The following is a 24,936-nucleotide window of genomic DNA, read 5'->3' on the forward strand; positions in this document are numbered from 1 at the left end:
ACATAGAGGCACACATTTTTCCTTTTGCCTCAGTTTCCAATTTGAGTTGGTTCAGCACTGTTAGAGCCTGTCTTTTAAAAATTTTAGTAGTTTGCTTGTAAGTGTTTTTTTATTTGTACTAACATTGATTTCTTTCTTTTTTTATAAATAGTTTATTGTCAAGTTGGTTTCCAGATAACACCCAGCGCTAATCCCAAGTGCCCTCCTTCATGCCCATCACCCCCCTCCCCCAACACACCCATCAGTCCTCAGTTNTCCATTGGTCTATGTGTCTGTTTTCGTGCCAATACCATACTGTCTTGATGATGACAGCTTTGCACTAACATTGATTTTTTAAAATATTATTTATTTTGATGACTGAGTTCTGGGAGCTCCCTTAATTTTGTACCAGAAGCTAATACAATACTTTATTTTCTCACTCCAGTTCTAGTCCTGAATCACAAAGGTCCAGGATCTGTTCTAGTAAAAACGAGCCATTCTTGAGTTGGGGAATATAAGTATGAAAAAGTATCCTTTCAATTAGAGTGGGAGTGGGGAGGGAAGAGAGTTTGGAAACATTTGCACATTAATAAAATCTTATTTTGTAACATGTTTATTGGGTTCAAGGTAACAGTTCGTTAGCAAAGAGACTTGAAAAGTTAAAAGAAAAAAGTTTGAAAATGACTAGATTCACAAAGGAAATTAATGAGAGAGCTGGGACTAGAAACCAGGTATCTTAATTGAGTTTAGCAAAAATTGATAAACAATATCCCTTCACAAGAGTGACTGTAACTAATGGCATCACTATTGCCCCCTTCCTCATCCCACTCTCCACCCCCTACTCCTGAAGTAAAAAACAACTCTGCAAAGACTTTTCATATCAAAGCTGGTATAGCTCAGAAGCCAATGCCTGATTCAGAGAACACACAACACCTGGGAATCTTTTGACTCTAAGAAAAAATATCAGAGAGCTGCTCTCTGTTTAACCCTAGTAAGGGAAAGCAGAGTAAAATGAAGTAATGATTTCAGTGGATGCTGCTATTTGGCCTCCATTTACCCCAATCCTATTTGTAGTTTGTAGGTATCTATCCTTCCTCATTCTTGATCTCTGCACTTGAGGACCTCCTCCCAGCCCCTCTCAATGTCAGAGGAGGAACCAATAAGTGTATCCTACACATTTCCTAGTGTGGTCACATGACCCAATCAGAGCCAATGAGAAAAAAAACAAACAAACAAGGCTTTTGCTGGGACTTCTGGGGAAACAAAATCTGGCTCTCCTAAGTGGAACTTAAATCTGAGAGAATGTGTGACCCAGAATTGCTTCTGCCTTCGTTTCACTATGAAAGGACCACATGTTTTAAAACCTGGGAGAGTGCTGATTCAAGAGACAGAGTAAGAGAAAGCCCAAGTCCTGGTGACATATTAAGCCCTTGTACCCATCCATCTCCAGTGCCAGCATTAAGCAGAAGTTTTCAATCACATGAGTCAAAGCCTTCCCTTGCCTGTGTCAGTTTGAGTTGGATCTTCGGTCATTTGTAATCGAAAGAGATCTATCTGATATGACTGGCCAGATTGTGGTTTTTGACTAAAGGACTGGTCCAGTTGTAATATTTCTTGGAACTTTGTTCTATGGTTTTTTTGTGTGTGTAAGTGTTCAAACTTAAAGAATAGTTGATATTCATGCTGTTATTTTCATTACAAGTTCATAGTTTTAAAAGAAAAAGAATAAATGATTAACTCACATGCCAGATTATCAGAGATTCAGTCATTTGCACCCAAGGAGAGACTAATCCATTCACCTTCTTTATACAGTAATAAGCCAGACAGAAAATACCTTCATTCTAAAACCAGGTGAATTCTCATTCTGAAGAAGATGCATTTAATTGAAAAGTAGCTAGAGAAATAATGATGAATTTAAAAATTACGTAATGAAAAATCAGGTAATCCTAAAGAAGACAGGAAAAAGAAAAGGAAATTTAAAAGGTGGGCCAGGCAGGAGGGGAGGCTTGAGGGTCAAATCAGAGTTACTTTCATTTCCCCAGGCTGAGGCTGTCATTGGTCCTGGGGAGCCTGCTGGGAAAAGCCACCTGGCCCAATGCTGGGAAGAAGGAAGAGTGTGAGCCAAGGAATCAGGTCTCCTCTGAGCCACCATGAGAGCTTCAGCCCTTCAAAATTCCATGATTCCCAGTCCAAGCTCCTCCTTTGAACTGCAGCTACTCTTGGAAATGATAACCCATGAAATCACTCTGTGTGAATGAGTTTGTCAGATGTCTTCCTGCCTGTCAGAAAGGACCTAATAATTTGCCTGGGAAAGAGGGAATATAAACGTTGGGTGGAGAAGGACAGATAGTGAAAGGGAAAACTGCAGGCCCCAGAGACAAGTTTTACTGACTTCCGTTTTGCTGCTGACCAGCTCTGCCTACAGTTTCGTGACAACATTCAGGAGTTCAGAGGCAAGCTCCACCCAGCTGAGAGCTATTGGCATAGCCCTACTGTATATATAATTCCATGTAATGACTGGTTGGGGTTAATCAAATATAATGCCCAACCCAGACCTATTAAATTTCACCACAAAAGAGGCCTTAATCAGTCTTTTATCAGCCTGGTGCTCTGGCCCAAGAAGACTGCTTTTGTTTGCCGTATAAGAGACAATGGGAGAGCCAGGATCAGCCTGCTCTCTGGAGTACAACAAGCGAATTGTCCACAAACAACAGATCATTCAAGGCCATGGGAGAGGAAAGGCAGGAGAGGTTGCATGAATCTACAAAAGTGCTCACTGTTAATGGTCATGGCCCTGAGTGTTTAAATTCAGGCCACATTCCCACTGGAGCTTCCAAAATATAGGCAGGACAGGAACAAAAAGACTCCAGTGTGCTCCATGTAAGCCTATCTGGCTTTTGCCCTCTGCAGGACATTCTTATTTGCTACTTGCTGAAAACCGAAAGGAAAACTGACATTTGGTTCTCTCACTAAGCAAAGCCCACATCTCCTGGGGGTTTGATGTGCTTCACGGGCTAGGGATTAAAGTGATGAGTATAGCTTCTATGCCAAACTGCACCTGTCCCACTGCTCAAGCTCTCTTGGAGTGTGGAAGGGATGGGAGGAGAAGGGAGACAAAAGGCAGTGAAGAGGGAGAGAAAAGAGGCAATCTTCCCCACCCAAAAAAGGGAATGACATTTAAGTCACCCAATTTGATTCTATTCAGCAAAAATGTCGATATTTTCTAGGAGGCAGACTGAGATACTCCCAGGTACAGAAACACACAAATTCATAAGATGGCATTATATTAAAAGATGCTAAGAAACATAGTTCTATCCCACAGAAGTAACCTCAGATTCTGAGATATCATCACAGAGCATGTCGTGTCACAGAGAGAAGATCAAGAATTATTGATCTAGTCTGACCCAGGCATCTTACTGGTGAGGAGACAGAAGTTCCAAGAAACAATGTGGCTTGTTGAAGGCCACTTAGCTACTTAGTAACAGAGAGGGGGTTAGATCCCATATCTACCAGTGCAGGACTCAGTCCATTGTACCACGAAGTGTCACCACTCAGGCTTCCTGGACGATGTAAGTCTTGAATACCTTAAGCAAATCACTGACTAATTTGGAACTAGTTATCCTCACTCATATGTCTCCCCTTAGCTGCCAAATCTTTGTGCCCATCACTTCTGGTCTTCAGAGTTTAGATTTTGTGAACCAAGACTTTCCCTTCTGCTCCAGATGAAACATGGCTTGGGACTGGGAATCTGGGAAGGAGGAGGAGGAAAAAGAAAGGATAAAGGATGGTGGCAAAGGAGAAAGAATAGACCTTCTTTACAGGACCAAATCTGTGGTCCCTGAGCTCCAAATTAGTGTGAAGGCAGGGGCAACAGTTGCCTAACTTGGTCTTGCTCAGAGCTGCATTCAAATATGTTTGGGGACTGATTGCTAGGGGAACATTCCTATGACCAGGTGGGAGAAAGATCTGAAAGTGATTCTATTTGTGGAAGGTTTCATCTGGGGATGAAATGAACAGTGCCCAGTCTAGATGGCCATTAGGGGTAGGATGGAAAAGAAAGGAGAAAAGGACCAGGGAAAAAGAAAGTCATTCTGTGAACTATGAAGGATGCCAGTGGCCATAAGTCTTGCGCCATTCTCATTTGTCAATCCGGTGTGACTGACCCGTACTTTGAAATGGTTCAGCTTCCCTAAAGATAGTCTAAACTGTAATTGCAGATTTCCATTTTGGCTTCTTGTTCTCTCCCATTCTGCTTGAGACAATCCGTTCGAAATCCTTCCTCAGGTACTGTACAAAATGCCTTTGCTGAGGTGACGAAGGATCTGTGGTATGGCCCATGTGAATTTATCAATTTTTTTTCTGCCTGTAATGGGAGTGGTTACGGCAAAGCAGTTATTAACTAAATTAGATCAACAATTTGGCTGGTGGGGCTCAGTGACAATACATACCCTTTGATAATAACTTCTTTATAAATTATATTAATTATGACTTTGCCTTGCACTGCAGTAATGGAACTAGAAGCTTTCTATTTTTCTCAGGCTTCAATAGTAATGCTGCCTTGGGTTTTTTTACTTATGTTCCTGGCAATTAAGTGCTATCTCAAAACATAAACACAATTTCCTCTTCTTAAAATCATTATGCAAGGAGTGTCGTGTGAAAGCTGCTGTTACTTAAAATACGATCTTGTAAAATAAATAAAGGGGAGCTCTCCTATTTATAAGACCAACAAGGAGCTGTTATTAAAAAGCTTAATAGAGAAAACTATGCTATCCATTCTGTGTTCTTTTTTATTCCTCCTTCCAAAAAAAAATTGAGTCCTTCCCTTTGGGATATTTTCAATTGAAGAGATAGAAGATAAACAAATCTTGTGGTTGTGTGGACTGTTGTATGGCCTATAGAAAACACAGAACTAAAAAGGATTATCACATGCATATCTCCCTACACTTTGAACAGTGAGCCATCAGGGTTTACCTTGCAAGTGTGGCTCTCAGTTCTCTCCTCTTTACCTCAACCAGTCAGGACTCTTCCTCTATTTAGGAAAGATACTGACCTTAGAGCCAGATGACTGGGTTTAAATCTATTAGGTTAAGAAATTGCTGTCTATACACACCAAAGATAGTTAAATATTGGCAATTTCACGTGGGTCGAGCTGATATCTTTTCTTTGGTCAATGTTTAGTTATTGTGAGGATAACAAATAATGTATTTGAAATGCCTTACTTATTCCATAACACTTAGTATGTCCACCATAAATTGTGGCTAATATGAATTATAAGAGGCAGCAATGGTATTTAATTCATGTCAGTTCATCAAGCCTGATGTGACGCACTCCTTCATCAAGATGCTCCTTCTGTGTTGGGAATACCTGGGTAAGGGCAGGTTTTAGTTCAGTAGGGCAGACAGCTGCCAGGTGGCATGATATATACAGGAATGTAGCAGTATACCCATGGTGCAGGGTAGCATGGAGAGGGAGGCTGTGAACTTTTGGTGGTATGGGTTGGGGAAGGGGATGAGGACGGCCTTTACTCAGGAGAGATGCTTCATCAGGCTGCTAAAGAACAAACAGCTTGGTGGAGAACATTCCAGACTGCGTGTCCAGAGACCCTGAGGCTATTGGGAATGAGAGAGTGAGAGACAAAGAGAGAGAGAGAGAGCACTACCATCAAATGAAGTTTGGGAGATGGATAGGAGGGCCCATGGGGGTTTTGTGGGTCCTGGAGCTTAGGGGACTCTCTTTACAAAACTGAATATAAAATGGCCATGTAAACACACAAACAGGACCCCCCCCCCCCCCCCCCCCCCTCCCCCAGGACCTGAAGGTGGGGAGCCTTGACATTTCAATTTCATTATCTTTCCAGGACATCTGGCAGGGCCACACTGTGAGGGCCTCCTTAAAGAGCAGGGGCAGATAATGGGCAGCTACTAAAGGATCCTAAGCAGGAAAATGACATCATCAGATTTGCTGTCTAGGAAAACACCCCTAGGGCTGTCTGGAAGATGGGTCAGAAGAGTTTGTGTTAGACAGCTGAGAAACCAGTTAGGAAGCTATTTTCATAATCCAGAGAGCCAGAAGTCTGAATATGGCAGAATTCATGAAGAAGGAATTAACCCAGCCTCACTCAGCAAAAGTCACTGGGGAGAGTCACCCTATCAAGCATGGTCTTCCTGTCCCTGAGTCTGCAGAGAGCAAAAAGCAGATGCTTTCAAAATCAGCTCTTCCACCCAAGAAGGTCTTGAATTAGTCACAAGACCAGAAGCCTATTACCCACACACCCGTGCTCAGCTTTGGTATTTTTGGGCTCACTAATGCCTGCTTATTCCTTGCCTCTGCCCTGCCCTGTCACATGCCTAGGTTCTGCCTCTGTTTCCTCTTTAGTAGGTCAGTTTTCAGGGCACCTGGGTGACTCAGTCAGTTTAGTGTTTGTCTCTTGATTTCAGCTCAGGTCATGATCTCACGGTTTGTGAGTTTGAGCCTCAAGTCGCGCTCTGAGCTGGTAGCATGGAGCCTGCCTGGGATTCTCACCCTCTCCCTGCCCCTCCACTACTTGCTCTCTCTCTCTCTCTCAAAATAAATAAAAATACACCTTTAAAAAATGATTAGTTCTATCCTGGGCTCAGAGTCTGACCTTGAATCCTGGAACGCATGGCCATGCCTCTGTCACCTGCTTAATTCCTGCTGTGTCCTTCCTGTTCCTCCAAACTTGGGACTGAGCCATGTATTCCAAACACTCCATACTCCTAGGAAAGTCTTGTTCATTTTGTTTATCCTTTGAAATGCTACACAGGGGTCTACTCCTCAGTGATCCTTCTCTGGCTACCTCCCTCCGTTCCACCCAAATCAATGACTTGCTCATCTCCTCTATATCTGGCATGTGCTTTTATTATTGTATGTACTATGCTCTATAATATTTATTTGTGTATCTTTGAGATACTGTCATCTCCCCACTAGCTTACATACTCTCTAGCAGACATGTAATAAGTGTTGGACCAACTGACTTGAACTGAATTCGTTCCTCCCCCTTATAATAACACAACACAATAATAATCTAGCTAAGATCTAGCTATGCCTACCTTCTAAGGACCACAGTGCCTCAGTCTACATGGCTTGTGTATTGTCTGTACTTCCTGCTTCAAGGTCTCTGCTATTCACCCAGAATCAAGCCTGAATTTGTCAGACCCCCTGGGTTGCATAGGGCACCCTCCTACAGCTATGTCCAATTTTCTCTGGCCAGTTCTTGCTCATTCCTCACTCCTTCCTGCCCTGACCTTGGGGTGAAGGGCCCAAGATATGTTGTGATCTCTCTGGCCATACTGTTTGGACAGTAGGGGGACATTTAGTCCAAAAGTAGGGGCTTGACTATACCTATAAGGTAGCCTTATGGGAAAAGTTTTAGTCAAAGGGATTGTCTTAGTTTGGGCTGCTATATTAAGTACCATAGACTGGGTGGCTTTTATACACAACAGAAGTTTATTTCTCACAGTTCTGGAGGTGAGAAGTCTGAGATCAGGGTGTCAGCATGGATGAATTTTGGTGACAGCTCACTTCCTGGATCATTGCAACCACTGTGACCCCCATGGTGCAGGGGTGAGGGAACTCTTTGGGATGTCTTTTATAAGGACACTAATCCCATTCATGAGGGCTCTACCCTCATGACCTAATTACCTCCTCTGATCACCTTCCTAATACTATGGGGGTTAGGATTTCAACATCAGAAGTTGAGGGGGACACAAACATTCATTCCATGGTAGGGATTTTATGGGCAATAAGATTGATATAAGGTGATATGTAGGGTGATATAACAGAGATTATCACTTTCAGGAGCCTTCCCTCAGCAGCAGAGCTCTAAATTTTTCTTAATTTTTTTTTTTTTTTTAAAATTTCTGAGAGAGAGAGAGAAAGAGAGAGAGAGAGAGAGAGCAGGGGAGGGCCAGAGAGAGAGAGATATATAAATTCTGAAACAGGCTCCAGGCTCTGAGTTGGCTGTCAGCACAGAGCCCGACACGGGGCTCAAACCCACGAACTGCGAGATCATGACCTGAGTTGAAGTCGGACGCTTAACCGACTGAGCCACCCAGGCGCCCCAGCAGCAGAACTCTAGATGGGGTAGTTTCTCTTAGAAGGGGACTATGGGCCTGGCAGGCTTAACCACCAAGCTCTTGAATATACTGCTCCAATCTCCATCTGCCTAAGTTTCTCTGCTCTCAGTACGTTTCACCCTTGACCAGTGTCATCTGAAACCCAGAATCTTGTCTAGTTGTCCCTTCTACAAGAACTCCTCATCTAACTTTCAAGAACTGTGAAGAGGTCTAAGACTACCAAATTTACAAGCTAACAACTGATCTTGACAGTTTTATGGATGCTGGCAGAAGACTCCAGGCCTGAGACAAAGGACTTTATTACCCACAGCACAGCAAGCAGCATGAGGGTTAGCATATTTACATTGGTTTCCACTGCTCCCTAGTCCTGTGGAAGCAATGTGGATGGCCCCAAATAGATGCCTATGTAAGCTGTGGGTTGTGTTACAATAGAGGAGCTCTGAACTTAGGGAAACCGAATCTTTCATCCTGGGGAGTAAACACGCCTGCTTTTTGCTCTATAGGAAGACATTATCTTTGTTATACTGGACAGTAAGCATGTGTGGCTTTTTCTCTAGATAGAGGCACTATCTCTATCTTCCAAGGCTACTGTTATACAAACATCCTTGAAAAGATATTTTGAATGAAGGGTAGTAAGTACTTCATTCATGCGATGTGCAGAAATGCAAGATACTTGTGCAGAATTGTCTTTTTTTTTTTTTTTTTTTAAGAGAGAGCATGAACAGGGGGGAGGGGGAGAGGGAGAGAGAGAAAATCTTAAGCAGGCTCCACACTCAGTGTAGTACCCAATGTGGGGCTTGATCCCATGATCCCATGATCCTGGGATCATGACCTGAGTGGACATCAAGAGTAGGCCACTCAACTGACTAGCCACTGAGGTGTCCCTGGGGAATTGTCTCATAAACTAACCAGCAGCCCCTGTCCATCCATGTGCTGGCACTAGCATGTTTATTCCTCAGGTAATACCAACTTTACTTTTACAATCTTAATTCCTCTCCTATACTCTAATCACAAATTTCCTGCTCTCATTGAACATTTATCTAGGTATCTGCAGTACCTAAATTTAAAATGTCTAAAACTATATACATCTTCCTTTCCTAACTTTCCAGTTGTATTCCCATCATTTTCCTTTTCTCATCAGTTCAAACCCTACAAGTTGTTTTTAAATTCCATCTTCTTTCTTATCACTCATAACCAATCAATCACAAAGTTCTATCAACTCTTCCTCTGAAACAGCTCATTCTCACTCTCTTCCTGGCCATTTATACTGTCATTAGTTTAGCTCAGAAGTTTATTTCATTCCTAGGCTGCTCAAGAAATATCCTAACTGTTTTTCTAGATTCCTATTCTTCTCCTTGACCCCTTAATTCTCTTAAGGCACAGTTTTGATTGTACCACACTCTTAAAAAAGGTTGAATAGTTTTGCATGGTCTGTTTGATAAGATGCTCTAAGCTTCTTTCCCAAACACTCAAGCCCACCCACCCAATCACCTGGGCCTTATCTCCCAGGACTCTGATCTGGCTGTGTAGACATTGCCTCATTTCTCTACCTTCTATGCCCATACACGTGCCTCTCTACCCTTTCCCACCATGTAGAGTTCTGAATCCTATACCTTTGCAGAAGAATTTATTTAATCTCTTAGAGTTTAGGAGCTCTTATTTTAACTGTCTAGGGGCACCTGAGTGGCTCAGTCGGTTAAGCGTCTGACTTAGGCTCAGGTCATGATCTCATGGTTCGTGAGTTCAAGCCCTGCACTGAGCTATGTGCTGACAGCTCAGAGCCAGGAGCCTGCTTTGGATTCTGTGTCTCCCTCTCTCTCTGCCCCTCCTTTGCTCATGCTCTATATCTCCCTGTCTCTCAAAATTAATAAACATTAAAAAAATTTTCTAACTGTCTAGCCCACACTAATTTCCTTTGTCCAATTAGATTTATTTAAATATTTAGCCACATTTTGTCCTATCTGGTTGCTGTTTTGTCTTACATACCTAAGTTTTAAGTTCCTGGAGGACAAGAACTATCATCTGTATACTTTTTATACTACTTAGTATCTACTTAGCACTGACTTGGACAAAATATAGAAACCAGATTCTCTTACTTGCTAGTCATGTGACTGGGCAGGTAAAATCTGTACTGCAGTTTCCTAATTTAAAAAATGAGATATAAATAGTACTTACATCACAGAGTTGTTAGGATAATTAAATTAGATCATATGGGAAAATCTTAGGAAATTATCTGGCATATAAGAAGAACTTAATTAATATTGGCTATTATTATTAATCTTACAGTGATGAATGAATAAATATGTAAATGAATGAACAAATGATTGAACATAAGAAATACCTAGTCCTTTTCTTGGGGGACTCCCATCTAATGAAGTAGGACCATATAACCTTGAAAAATATTTATGATCACATACCAGTGACCCATGGGAGAGACTGGATGGAAGATGGAGAGTAACAACTTCCAAGGAACTAACTTAATCCTTGAAAAAATGAATTCTTCAGACATAAGAGAGAACCTGATAAGAGAGAAGAAACAAGAAAGGAACAGTCCAGTTAGTCTCTTTTCTGTTTCCATATTTCTTTTGCCTCTTGGGTAAGCCTAAGGCTCTTGAAACATAGGTGAGGGTGTTGGAGGAGCAGCAGTGTGGCAATTGGTCAGAGAAATGGAGCCTGTTCCCTGGCTGGGGGTTGGCAATGTAGTCCAGAGGGGACACATCCTGCCTTTCTGCCAGGGCGTCTCTGCCTTCCTAAATCTGCCTACAGGCAAGCTTGTTAAGAGCTAGTTCTATGGAAAGCTGTCACTGGTCATCAGAACCACAATGCTGCTTACTGTTTGTTAGAAGAAGCACATGTGCACTAATTGGCTGGGCAACAAGGCAAAAGAATTCTCTCTTAAGGAGAAAAACATCCTCAGTCCTCTTCTATTAGCAAATTACTACTATTATCCTTTTAGTGCCTCTCTATATGTCAAGCACTGTGTTACCTGACACATCTGGTAAAGTAACTATCACAATATCCACTTCACAGAAAAGGAAATTTAGGAGCACCTAGATTAACTGAGTGTCTTTGCTCATACAGCTAAGAAGCAAAGCGGCCAGGATGCAAAACCTAGGCATTCCTGCCGCCCAAAGTCTGGGAGCATTTCCCCCCAACACTAGGGTATAGTAGAATCCAAACAAGCCAGGCCTTGGTTTCCTGCTCAAGTGTGCTTTCATCCACATTCTCCTAACTTCCATTTTGCCATTTATCAGCCATTAAAACAACTGTGTAACTGAGATTATCAACTCGGTTGAGGCATTTTTGAGAATGGGTTTTTATAGCCTGAAGAGGGAAGGCTTGAAGGGGACATTGAGCCCCTCAGTTGGGGTGAGGGAAGAAACCAGCTGTGTGCAGAAATGAAATGAAAACAAATTCACTTGTTAACTGAGGGCTAGCTCTCCATGGAGGACCTAAAAATATTTTTATATCTACTGCCAGACTGAACTTCTGTCACAGCTCTTCGTGTCACCAGTAGGAAAATATGTATTCCTCCTAGAGCTCTTGATTCTAAATCTGTTAGTACACTTTTCAAAAATAATGTTAATAGATAGAATACAATGGAATCCTAACCACAGTCACTTTGCCATCTTCACGAAAATATTGGCTCTGGAAAAGGGACAGCATGGTAGAAAACCAAAGACATAGAAATATGTTTTGAGAATCATATTCCTGGACTTAAACACATCTCACATTAAGGAAGGTTGGCTGAGGCCAAGGTTCCCAAGGGGAGGAAGGGGCAGAAGCTGAGTAACTTTTTTTTTGCGGCCTCAGGGAGACCAGGGCAGTCAGGGAGGGTGTATTTTGGTTTCTACTACCTCTTTCAGGGGAAAAAGCAGTCCAGATTAGGGTGTCCTCCATGAAAGTAGGGGTGATTTGCCTTAACCAGGATAGACTACAGGCCCTCCATGAAACTGGGAAGATGTTTCCTGTTGGCCCATCCCATTTCCTCTTTCAAAGGGCCTCTCCCTCTCCTGGGTGTCCCAAATCTTACTGCTCCTGACAACCTAAGCCACCAGGTTAGTTAGTGTAGCTTCTGTGTACTATAAGATGCTCTAGGCCAATGGCACATCCAATAAATTTGACACCACCACCATCTCTGATTCCTATTGTCTCCATTCCCATTTGATTGAATTAAATAGTTAAATACACAACTGTTTTTAAATTATGTTTTAAAGCTAACTTGATGGTTAAATGGGTTTTGATTAAGAGAGATATTATTTCTACCTTACATTTTGGTAAGTGTTATTGTGTCACCCAAAAGATCTACTGAAGTCCTAGTTTTGATAACTCTGAATGTGACCTTATTTAGAAATAGAGTCTTTGCAGATAGAACCAAGTTAAGATGAGGTCATACTGGATTAGAGTGGGCACTGGTGTCCTTAAAAGAAGGTTGTGAATAGACACAGAAATAGACATGTGTTTCTATAGACAGAGAAACACATACAGGGAGAAGGCAGTCATGTGGCAATGGAGGCAGAAACTGGAGTGATGCAGCTGTAAACCAAGGAATGCCAAAGATTTCAGACAACCACTAGAAAGTAGGAAGAGGCAAGGAAGGATTTTTGCCTGGAGCATGTCTGAGGGAACATGTCTCTGCTGACAGGTTGATTCTGGACTTCTAGCCTTCAGAACTGTGAGAGAATAAATTTGGTTTTTTAAAGCCACCCAGTTTGTGATACTTTGTTATAGCAGACTTAGGAAATTAACACAAGTTCTCTCATATGCATTAATCTTTTTTCCTTTTTTTTCCTCGTTTTGCTACCTTTTGCATCCCTAGGGCTTATCAAGGTTCTTGGCAACATAATGGGAGCTCAATTCACACATGTTGAATGGATGAGTGAACTGATTATGCATGTGTACAATCTTTATAATTATACTTTCTGATCTACTTCAGTTGTTTACTATTGCAAGGGGCCCATGAATCCATAAAACCATGCATGTAGACTGAATAAATAATGCTTATCACATCAAGCTACTCTTATATTAACATAAGAGCCAAACAAATAAACAAAACTAACAACTGACAAAAATTCCTATCAAAAAAGTTAGGATGAAGTTACATTTGTCGATAGGAAAATAGGAAGATTTTCAAAAGGAGCAGTCTGTCTTCTCTTCTCCATATTCTCTCTGAAATTGTCAAAAGTTATCAGTCATGCCAGTAATATATCATAGTCACTGCCATAGTCAAATCCTCATCTATAGACTCTGGTCTGTATAAGAGTCATTATCATTGACTTGGAAAGTAAGGCCAAGGAGGATATGACCCATTATCTGTATATGTCTCTTGCTGCTGTCAAGATGTAGAAGTCACTCACATTCGTGAAACAGATGGATGCAGCTTGAATTATGAAATCTTCATCTTTTCCAAATGCTCTTTTTTGTAGCCTCCTCTCCTTGTTGTTGAAATAAACTTATAATCCTACTCTACACGAGGCTAGATCTGCACTAGGACAGTGTTTCTCAAAGTGCACTCAAAGGATCACCTGCAATGGAACTATCTTATAAAGCTAGTATAATTAAAACAGTATGTTATTAGAGCATGAGGAGACAGGTATAGTCATATCACAGAAGAGAAAGTCTGGATAAACCTAAAGCCACATAGAATCTAAAATATGATAAAAGGAGCAATTCAAATCTGGGCAACGACAAAAGTAAGGAATAGATTATTCCATAAATCGTGTTGGGGAAACTGCATAGCCATCTGAAAAAAATTGCAAGCAAATTCTACATCTTATTCTAGAATAATTCTATCTGGATTGGATTTTTTTTTAAATTTTTAAATGTTTATTTATTTTTGAGAGAGAGAGACAGAACGTGAATAGGGAAGGGTCAGAGAGACAGAGACACACACACACAGAATCTGAAACATGCTCCAGGGTCTGAGCTGTAAGCACAGAGCCCTGTATGGGGCTTGAACTCACAAACTATGAGATCACAGTTTGAGCTGAAGTCAGACGCTTATCTAACTGAGCCACTCAGGCAACCCTATTTTTTTCTTTAAATCCATAAAGATACTATAAATATCTATGGGACAGGAGGGGTGCCTGGGTGGTTCAGTCAGATGAGTGTCCAACTCTTGATTTAGGCTCAGGTCGTGACTCCAGGGTCATGGGATGTGACCCTTCAGTGGGCTCTATGCCAAGCATGGGGCCTGCTTAGGATTCTCTCCCTCCCTCTGTCTCCACACTCTCTCACTCTCTCTCTAAAATAAAAACATTAAGTTAAATTCAAAAGAAAGAGGGGTGCCTGGGTGGCTCAGTCAGTTAAGCATCTGACTTTGGTTCGGGTCATGATCTTGCGGTTCATGGTTTTGAGCCCCGCCGTGGGCTCTGTGCTGACAGCTCAGAGCCTGGAGCCTGCTTCAGATTCTGTGTCTCCCTCTCTCTCTGCCCCTCCCCCGCTTCTGCTCTGTCTCTCTCTCTCTCTCTCAAAAGTAAATAAACATTTAAAAAAAATCAAAAGAATCTATAGGATAATTTTTCATAATTCAGAAGGGTGAAGGCCTTTCTAAGTATAACATAAAACCCAGACGTCACTAACACTAAATAAATAAAATATTAATGAATTCAATAATAGTTACATTTTTATTAAAAGCTATAATGCAGAAGCCACCAAAAGGGAAGCCAAAAGATAAAAGACAAACTGGGGAAAATATTTGGAGCTCATATAACAACCAGAGCCTTAATTTCTCTAATTGATAAAGAGTTCTTACAAACCAGTAAAATAAAGATCAAAAGATCCAGTAGAAAAATGGTCAAAGGAAACAAACAGGCTTCACACACACAAAAATACAAACGACTCCCAAACATATTAAAATATGCTCATCCTCCTGTCTTGGCAAAAGAATTATAAATTTAAACAGCAATGAGATACTATTTTGACCTATCATATTGGCAAAATTAAAAAGTTTGACAGTACAGTTTGTTGGCTAGAGTTTGTGAACAAATGGTACTCATGCTCGTAGGAGTATAAATCAGTGTAACTTCTGTGAAGGGCAATTTGGCAATATCTACCATTTGGCCCAATAATTCCACTTCTAAGAATTCATCCAGATATAATCACTTATGTGACATTTATATGTGATGCTTGTTACACTGTTTACAGGTGAGAGAGATCAGAAACAATCTACCTGTCCATTAGCCATGTATTGTTAAATGAATTATGATATGCTCTCCCAGTTGAATACTATGTAGGCATTAAGAGGAATGAGAAATCTTTATATACCTGTATGGTACTATCTCAAAGAAACATTATTAAGTGGAAAAAAAAAAACCCACAGTTCAGAACAGTGTGTATGATATGCTGCCATGTGAAAAGGGAAAAACACATACGTACTTTTTGCTTAATATGCAGAAAGCAAATATTTCTTTGAAAGATACAAAGAAAAACTGCAGCCCTCCCCAGACCTACTGAGGGAATCTGTGCAGCTGCTGGCTCTGAGGTTTACTGAAGTTTGATAAGCACTGACCTTGTGGGGGGAAAATTTATTTGAGAAGTACTTTGAGATTTGCTGTTCCAGTTCTAACAGGTAGAATTTCGCCCTGTTTCTCGAGTCTAGCTTACCCTCTCCCAGAACCTTAGCTCTAATAAAAAGCTACTTACCTCTGTGACCTCACCTCTGTCCCAGTAAACTATTAGTTCCATCGTGTCCAACATCTTCTTGGTGTGTAAGGGGCCTGGGCCACGGAACTGGGTCAGGCGACCTGGAACCAGGATGGACCTAAACATACAATTCTGGAGGCAGTTCCTTCCTTCCTCCTGATACGGACATCTGGGATGAGAGAAAAATACAATGGTCAGTTCAAAGAGTAAGCAGACAGCAAAATCAGAGCCCTAGGTATGGGTTGACAGCAGAGGGCAGAGATGATAGAGGAACAGGCTGAGAGAAGGAAGATGTCCCCTAAGGTGACAGAATTGAAGACACTTTTAAAAGGAAGCCAAGAACTGAGCCTCTGGCTGGGAAAAAGTAGGGAACAAGTTCAGACCTTGTGTTCTTCCAGAATCAAAGCTCTGCTTTCTCTTTCCAAGCAATCACTGACATCATCAACATACACCCATGAACTGAGTCATGCAGCTGGGCCTCTGGCAAACAGTTCCATACTTCTGGGAGCTGCCTACCCACCTGCCTAAATTTCTGAATGCCTCCTGTTCCCACCAAACACGAAGTACCTTCAATCTCTAGGGATATTCCTTCAAGACTGATCTTGCTCCTAGAACCTGGAGCTGTATCTGTTCTTCAGAGACCCATCCCCTGTACTGGTCTGAGATACCCAGATCCCAGTTCTTCAGGTCTGCATTGTGATCCCAAAGGGAATCAAGCCCCATGGGGCCTCATAACCTGGTGGCTGATTGAATTTCATATCCCAGGTTAGATGGGAGTTCTGCCTGGAATTACTTGGTCTGTTAACACAACTGCCTGTAACCACATGAAAAGTGACTAATCGGGGTGCCTGGGTGGCTTAGTCGGTTAAGCGTCCAACTTTCGCTTAGGTCATGATCTCGCGGTTCGTGGGTTCGAGCCCCGCGTCGGGCTCTGTGCTGACTGCCAGCTCAGAGCCTGGAGCCTATTTCAGAGTGTGTATCTCCCTCTCTCTCTGACCCTCCCCTGCTCACGCTGTCTCTCTCTCACTCTCTCCTAGAAATAAATAAAAATATTTAAAAAAAAAAGAAAAGTGACTAATCTTGATGCAGGTTTAATTCAGGGTGATGGACACCAATGGAGGAAACATTTGGCTGGTATTAAGCTCATACAAGTACAGGACCTTAGTTATCAGATGTCAGAAAAATAGAGCAAGGAGGTTAATGGATAACAGCTGGCAGAGGTTAGACTTGATCAAGGATATGCCATGTCAAACAAGCAGAGGCCTGTGATATAAATCTGATTCTGAAGCAACATCTGTCCCAGAGTACTCTTTACCAAGGCAAGCTTGGTACGGGAGTGTGCTTAAAAAGGTCTCACTCAGGTAAGCAATCATAGGTGGCCAAGGAGGGGGCAAGAGAGTGGCAGAAGGCTCTAAACTTAATAGGTATATAGGTAGCTCGGTGGAGAGACCACTGGACTAAGTTGCCTGTAGACATGAGTACTGCTCCTAAGTCTCTCTCAGCCCCTCATTTCATGACCTCCACCCTGATTCCAAACCTTGCCCAGTGGAGCCACCTGGCTTTCAATCCAGTATCCCTGATTCCAGCAACTTGTTCTACATCCATCCACCATCTGACTCCGATGACTGAGAACAGACCCTTGGCCTCTTTAGGTCTGTTTGGTATAACAGAGCATTACCAGCATAAGCCATCACTGTTAGCAATCTTGGATACAAACTTTGATCGCTGAGAGTGAACAGCTTGTGTCCTTATCAGCTGAGGGCACTGTCTATGAAGTTCTTAATTAAAATATATATATATATCTTGGCACATGCTTAGTCTATAGAAACTTTTAGCTAAAAAGAGGAACAAGTTCTCTATACATGAAATTTCCTGGTCACATTAGTATAAAGAGTGATTTTTAACCAAGGGTTTTTGTTTGTTTGTTTGTTTTTAATGAAGTAGAAACTTATTTTAAAAGGGGAAGAAACATCATGAAGCCCTTTGGGGGCTTTAGTTGTCTCTGATATTAAAGGTTGTCTATCTTCCCACATTCAGTCTGTGGACTGAGAAATGTGTTCCACTTTTCCAGGGAAGTGGGTTCTGCCACAGTTGTCCCCACAGCGTCAGCAATGCAAGTAAATGCTAGCAAAATAACTGTCTTCCTCATTAGTTAAAATTCCGCCTGCTCTTTTCTCTCCTTTCTCCCTGACACAAGTCAGCTGTTAGCATTAAAAAAAATCTGAATTTCCTAAACATGTGACACATTTAGAAGTCTCCTGAACACTCACGTACTGTTGAAATGTTGAAGTTTTTCTACCACAGTGTCTTAACCCATCTTGCTACTGTCCAGCCATCCTCAAAAGTAACTCATTATTGGGGCACCTGGGTGGCTCAGTCCGTTAAGTGTCCGACTCCGGCTCAGGTCATGATCTCACGGTTCGTGGGTTCGAGCCTCACGTCGGGCTCTGTGCTGACAGCTAGCTCAGAAGCCTGGAGACTGCTTCGAATTCTGTGTCTCTTTCTCTCTCTGACCTTCCCCTGCTCACGCTGCCTCTCTCTCTCAGAAATAAATAAAACATTAAAAAAAAAAGTAACTCATTATTTCACTGCCTGACTTGAACATTTTAAAGAGTATCTCATGTTCCACAGGGTAAATTTGAGCTCCTCACCCTGGCATTGAAAGCCCTCCATCTGACCTTATCTCCTACTAGTACCCTAAAGGAACTCCTATTTCAAGCCAGAAAGATCTTCTCACTGCCCCTATTAAATATCTTACATACTCCTGATACTTCATCTCCACTCCTGCCATTTCTTTTTCGTTCCCACTATACAATGTTTCCATTTAAAAAAATATCTAGTTCAAGTCCGTCCTTCTTCATAAGCTTAGCTCAGTGAGCTCTCTCCCCTTGTTACCCCTACAGAACCTATTTGCTCTGTTTCCTTCATTTGGCATGTTGGTTTACGACAGTCCTTGTATTTTTAACTTGTTTTTTTCCATTCTACTCATGTACATATTTACCTTTTCACATTGGATGTTTGACTTTGAGGGCAAGGATCATATCCACCATTAGATTAGCACACAGTGGACTCACAATAAATATTTACTAATTTTAATTGATTGACAGTTAAAAGAGGACACCCTTGCTTTCATCTTTCCCCATAACCTCCCCTACTTGCTTCTATCATGAATCATTCCAGTTCCAAAAGGCCAACATTTTCTTTCTGGTTCGAACTTGTCTGGAATTCCAGGTTTTAGCCCTTCCAGGAAGGGCACTCTCCAGGAGACAGAAAAGCTCTGAGGAGTAGTAGGATGGCTCTCTCCATGGTTGCTACTTTCTTTCCAAGGTGAAAAGAGTTCTCCCCCATTAGCATGCTGCTGCCTCTTAAGCATTCTAACTCAAGGTGAATAAACAAAAAAGATCTTCTCTTAGGTCACCTTAGCACAAAATGGACAGGCTTTATTAATTTCTAAGGGAGGCCAAAAGGAAAACAAAAAAAAAAGTAAAAGATATACATATGTATACATATTTATTTAAAAGACATACATAGGTGTTGCCTGGGTGGCTTAGTCGGTTAAGCACTGGCCTCTTGATTTCAGCTCAGGTCATGGTCTCACAATTGTGATCTCACATCCAGCACAGAACCTGCTTAAGATTCTCTCTCTCCCTTTCCCTTTGCCCCTCCCTTGTTCTCTCTCTCAAAAAAAAAAAAAAAAAAAGATGTATCGTATATTATGTATACATATTTATATACATAATATATTTTTTTAAACATTTATTTATTGTTGAGAGAGAGAGAGACAGAGCAAGAGCAGGGGAGGGGAGTGGCAGAGATAGAGGGAGACACAGAATCCAAAGCAGGCTCCAGGCTCTGAGCTGTCAGCACAGAGCCGGATGTGGGGCTTGAACCCACGAACCATGAGATCATGACCTGAGCCGAAGTTGGACACCCAACCGACTGAGCCACCCAGGCACCTCTTCAGGTGTTTATTATAATGTTTAAAAATAATCAAATAAATACATAAATTATCATAAGAACAAAATGTATTAAACATAACTAATTGTGGGGCACCTGGGTGGCTCAGTTGGTTAAGTGTCCAACTTAGGCTCAGGTCATGATCTCGCAGGTCATGGGTTTGAGCCCTGCATTGGGCTCTGTGCTGACAGCTTGGAGCCTGGAGCCTGCTTTGGATTCTGTGTCTCCCTCTCTCTCTGCCCCTCCCCTGCTTGTGCTTTGTTTCCCTCTCTCTCAAAAATAAATAAACATTAAAAAAAAATAACTGAGAGAGCGTGAGCAGGGGAGGGTCAGAGAGAAAGGGAATCACAGACTGAAACAGGCTCCAGGCTCTGAGCTGGCAGTCAGCACAGAGCCCGACGCGGGGCTCGAACCCACGAACCGTGAGATCATGACCTGAGCGAAAGTCGGACGCTTAACCGACTAAGCCACCCGGGCGCCCCCATAAAGTTTTAAAAAGAATTGGGAACTAATAACTTTCATAGCGAAGAAACTTTTATCTAAAGTTCAGTAATTCATACAGTTTCACTTCAATTTCTTCTACCTTCACTAAATGAAAATAAAAAGTTATATTTTGTTTTAAAATAGCATAGAGATTATGATTCCCATTTTTGTTCACCAATCTTTGTCGCTGTATCTATATTTGTCTACCTACCTACCCACTATCTTTCTGTCCATATCTTAGTTGCATATTAAATACCTTGAAAGATCTTCAACAAATGTCATTTGTTGTAGGTTTAAATGGTAGAATTTATTTTTGTTTATGTATTTTAATAAGCATATGTATTAATTTAATTTTTAATGTTTATTTTTGAGAAAGAGATTGACAGGCAGTGCTCAAATTGGGGAGCGGCAGAGAGAAAGAGACACCCAGCATCTGAAGCAGGCTCCGGGCTCTGAGCTGTCAGCACAGAGCCCGATGCAGGGCTCAGACTCATGAACCACGAGACCATGACCTGAGCTACAGTCGGATGCTTAACTGACTGAGCCACCCAGATACCCAATCATCATGTATTACTTTGATAAAATATATCAACTCTGTAAAAACCAAGTTTTTTAAAAACCAAGGAATTGTCTCACTTTCTCCTAGAAAAAAAAATTTCATAACTATGTAGAAATGAAAACAAATACCTGCCCCTATACCCAGGCACTAACAGAACTTATATTTCAAGCATTTAATTTTATTATAATTATAAACAGAGGTAGTAACTGTTTGTGACTTTGGAATAAAAAGTCAAGATGCCATACATCTTTCTGAAGGCACTGCTTTACAATTGTTCTAATTTTATTTTTGTCAAAAGGAATTTTTAACCGCACAAGAAAATGTATTTAAAAATACAGGAGGTGGGGAATGTCTTATCCTCATTTCACAGATGGGCAAACAACATCCAAGGTAATAGACCTAAATAGTGGCAGAGCTGGGTTTAGAACTAAAATGTTCTAATTTCCAGACCAGATGTTCCCAGAGAAAGACAGTTATTGTTATTTTCCCCTTGTTGAACACAACTAATTTTCATGGCAATAAGATAACCAACAGATACCCAACAGACCCATTGGTTCATAGAATTATCAACCTGCAAGGGACCTTAGAGATGGTCTGACGTGAGGAGTCTGCAGAGGGCCTCCCTCCTCTCCAGGCCCAAACTGGAGCCCAGCTGATGTGCCTCTGGGCTCCCATTTCAGCCCTCACCGGTTTTTTTTCCTTACCTGACTTACATATTAATGTTCCACTTAAGATTCCATTTGAAGAAGAGGCATGATTTCTACAAATACGTTTAAAATCTCTGATAGCCTAATCTTAAAGAAATACAGAGGTGACTTGATAGAATCATTGCAAAGTGAGGAAATTTCAAGAAGTACCAACCAATTCATAGGAGAATAGTAATCTTAGACCAAGCTTATTTTGAGACTGTCTGATATCATTTCATTTATGAGCAGCTGTTTTTCTGAATTCACACTTCTCTTTTTTTCTAAACCACTAGATAACTAACCCAAGTGTACAGACTGTACAGATTTTATGTGGTCAAGAAATTATAGATTGGGTGCATGAACAAGAATCGGAGAAAAATGTCCAATGCCCTACCTTATTATGTTTCCTGTTCCAACTGAAAATTATCTAACTTAAAACATCTATCTGCAGTTAAAAATGTGGATCTATTTTACGTATGTATGCATTTTTTATTTTATTTATTTATTTTGAGAGAGAGAAGGAGAGAAAGCATGTAAGCAGGGAAGGGGCAGAGAGAGGGAGAGAATCTCAAGTAGGCTCTGCGCTATCAGCACAGAGCCCAAAGTGGGGCTCAATCTCACCAACCATGAGATCATGACCTGAGCCAAAATCAAGAATCAGGTAGTCAACTGACTGAGCTACCCAGGTGCCACTGGATCCATTTTAAAGGTAGCAGAGTGGCACCTCAGTGGCTCAGTTGGTTAAGCATTTGACTTTGGCTCAGGTCATGATCTCACAGTTTGTGGATTCAAACCCTGTGTCAGGTTCTGCACTCTGCACTCAGAGCCTAGAGCCTGCTTTGGATTCTGTGTCTCCCTCTCTCTTTCTCTCAAAAACAAAGAAATGAACATTAAAAAAAAAAAGACTTTAAAGGTAACAGAAATGTTCCTTATTAGATATAAATATTATGGGGTGCCTGGGTGGCTCAGTCAGTTAAGCACCCAACTTCAGCTCACATCATGATCTCACGGTTTGTGGGTTCGAGCCCCACATCGGGCTCTATGCTGACAGCTAGCTCAAAGCCTGAAGCCTGCTTCAGATTCTGTGTCTCCCTCTCTCTGCCCCTCCCCTGCTCATGCTGTTTCTCTCTCTCTCGGAAATAAATAAAACACTAAAAATTTTTAAAAAGATGTAAATATTATTAAGCTTCTGAGGTTGATGAAGTCAATTAAATGGAAGATGTAAGTAATTTAATACTTCACAGGTATCAAGTGCATTACAGATTATAATCAGTAAAACAGCATTTGTTCCATTACAAAGGGTGCAGGCTTTAGAATGAGCCATACCGAACCTCAGACCCATTTCACCTTAGTAGCTGGGAACCCCCAACCAAGCCTACTTAGCTTAACCGATGCTCAGTTTTATCATCTGTGAAATGGATTTCATGAGAATTAAGTGTAATGACACATATTAAGTGCTTAACTCTTCCTCAAGTGATTTTAATTTCCTTTCCTCTGCTTTCCTGGAAAGTTAATCATAATGACATTTTTATTAACTGGACCCTATTTTAAATACACAGGCATACAAGCTATAATATATGATAAACTATTTTTTAATAATGAAAGACTAACTCTGCAATCTGCATCATAACCAGTAGTTGGTATATGGCAGTGAAAAGAACACTGGGTCAACAATCAGAAAACATCAAATTCTCATGTCCATTCTGCCACTTTTATTATTTTTTTTAATGTTTTTTATTTATTTCTGAGAGAGAGAGAGAGAGAGACAGTGTGAGCAGGGGAGGGTCAGAAAGAGAGGGAGATACAGAATCTGAAACAGACTCCAGGCTCTGAGCTAGCTGTCAGCACAGAGCCCGACGTGGGGCTCGAACCCACGAACCATGAGATCATGACCTGAGCCCAAGTGGGACGCTTAACCGACTTAGCCACCCAGGTGCCCCCATTCTGCCACTTTTAGACAGAACCATAGGAAATGACTGTTTTTATAGGTCACAAGTAATTGAATAGATTTGTGGTGCTGGATAAACAATAGTCTCTGAGATTCTGTTTCATCATCAGATGAATTTAGGTAACTACATTTATTCACTGATTAAACATTTATCATATACATATTGCATGGCAGGCATTGTTTCATATGATGATGACATAGTGAAGAACATGGCAATGTCCCTTTCCTTATGGAGCTCTATTCAATAAGGGAGACAAGTGATAAATAAACAAATATGCTTATAGACAGCACAAATTTCTGAAGTAGTGATAAAGTATTTAGTAACTAGGTGATCTCTAAGGTTTGCTTACCCTTGAAAGCATTTTTTTGCAATAAATTATATTTTTGGTACTGAATTTATTTAATATAAGATATATCTGAGGATAAATTTGAACTTCTTAAAAATAGAAAGAAGTGGAGGTGTCTAGGTGGCTCAGTTGGTTAAGTGACTGACCTTGATTTGGAGTCAGGTCATGATCTCACGGTTCCTGAGTTCGAGCCCTGCATCAGGCTCTGGGCTGACAGCACAGAGACTGCTTGGGATTCTCTCTTTCCCTCTCTCTTTGCCCCTCCCCCACTCATGCTTTCTCTCTTTCTCTAAGAATAAATAAATAAACTTACAAAAAGTAGACACAATTTCACTGTAGGAAATATGAAAGGGAATCTTCAGGAAATCTCAAACAAAAGGATTTAAGGGATTATATTAGGAAATAGGTTTGGCCACATATAAGTCAGAAATACCAAATAGTAGTAGCTTAAAAAATAAGAGGTTTATTTTCTCATAATCAGGAAGTCCAAATCCAGTTTGTCCAAAGCTAGTATGTCACCAACTGTTTGCAGGGCAGGCTGCCCTTAGCCATCTTTATCATAGGCTTTCTTCCTAGCACTTGCTGTTTCATAGTTACAAGATGGCAGATGGAAACTCCTCCTGTGACACTGTACCATGTTGCAGGCAGAACGAAGAAAAAAGTCAAAAGGTAAAATGTAATTGCCAGTGTACTTTGCCTCCTTCTAAAGTTCTCCCAGGAGCTTAGCAATTCCCATTTACAACTCACTAGCAGGGACTGGACCACCCTTAAATTTTTCAGCCGGGCACATGGCTACACTAAACAAAATCAGGATTATGTTAATAAAGAACAGGATTCGAGTAAATATTGCCTAGAGAAGTACCTGTCTCTACCAGAGGGATATACCAAGCATCCTTAAGAAATATGATTCTGAACATTTGTGAAACAAACATTTACCAGGGAAAATCATTACTAAAAGAAAATTTTGACATGAATCTTTTTATATAGCAAACACTATTTGGCATATAAATGAACTCCATTTCCCTTCTCCAAATTCTTCCTCTCATGAATCTGTTTGGTTAAGTTCTACTTTTTATTATCTACTAAAGTTAAACTCACCTGTCATATCAATGCCAGGGTTTGGTCTGAATAAATATGCAAGCAATCCATGTATCTGCGATGATTTTCTATTTTCTTCCTCCCACACAAGATTTAGGAAGACTTATAAACAAACAACCCAAATGATAAAAATAATAGC

The 24,936-nt window shown here is 41.1% G+C and overlaps 1 protein-coding gene across 5 annotated transcripts in view; it reads right to left on the reverse strand.

Moving 5' to 3' along the window:
• Window positions 1-24,936, reverse strand: part of LOC144219212 (uncharacterized) — a 119,076-nt gene that overhangs the window by 26,908 nt on the left and 67,232 nt on the right. For 2 of the 5 annotated variants that reach the window (XM_077749158.1, XM_077749157.1), the window contains 2 exons: window positions 15,720-15,888; window positions 335-4,342 (listed from right to left, as the gene is read on the reverse strand). In XM_077749158.1, the coding sequence (XP_077605284.1) occupies window positions 4,169-4,342; window positions 15,720-15,888 (343 nt within the window). In that variant the 3' untranslated portion in view covers window positions 335-4,168. Of the gene's footprint in view, window positions 1-334; window positions 4,343-10,492; window positions 10,595-15,719; window positions 15,889-24,936 lie in introns of those variants that run through there. The other 3 variants (XR_013331341.1, XM_077749159.1, XR_013331340.1) reach the window with 2 other exon arrangements.

The sequence above is a fragment of the Crocuta crocuta genome, unplaced genomic scaffold (assembly GCF_008692635.1).
Source record: "Crocuta crocuta isolate KB4526 unplaced genomic scaffold, BGI_CrCroc_1.0 scaffold118, whole genome shotgun sequence".
NCBI lineage: Eukaryota > Metazoa > Chordata > Mammalia > Carnivora > Hyaenidae > Crocuta > Crocuta crocuta.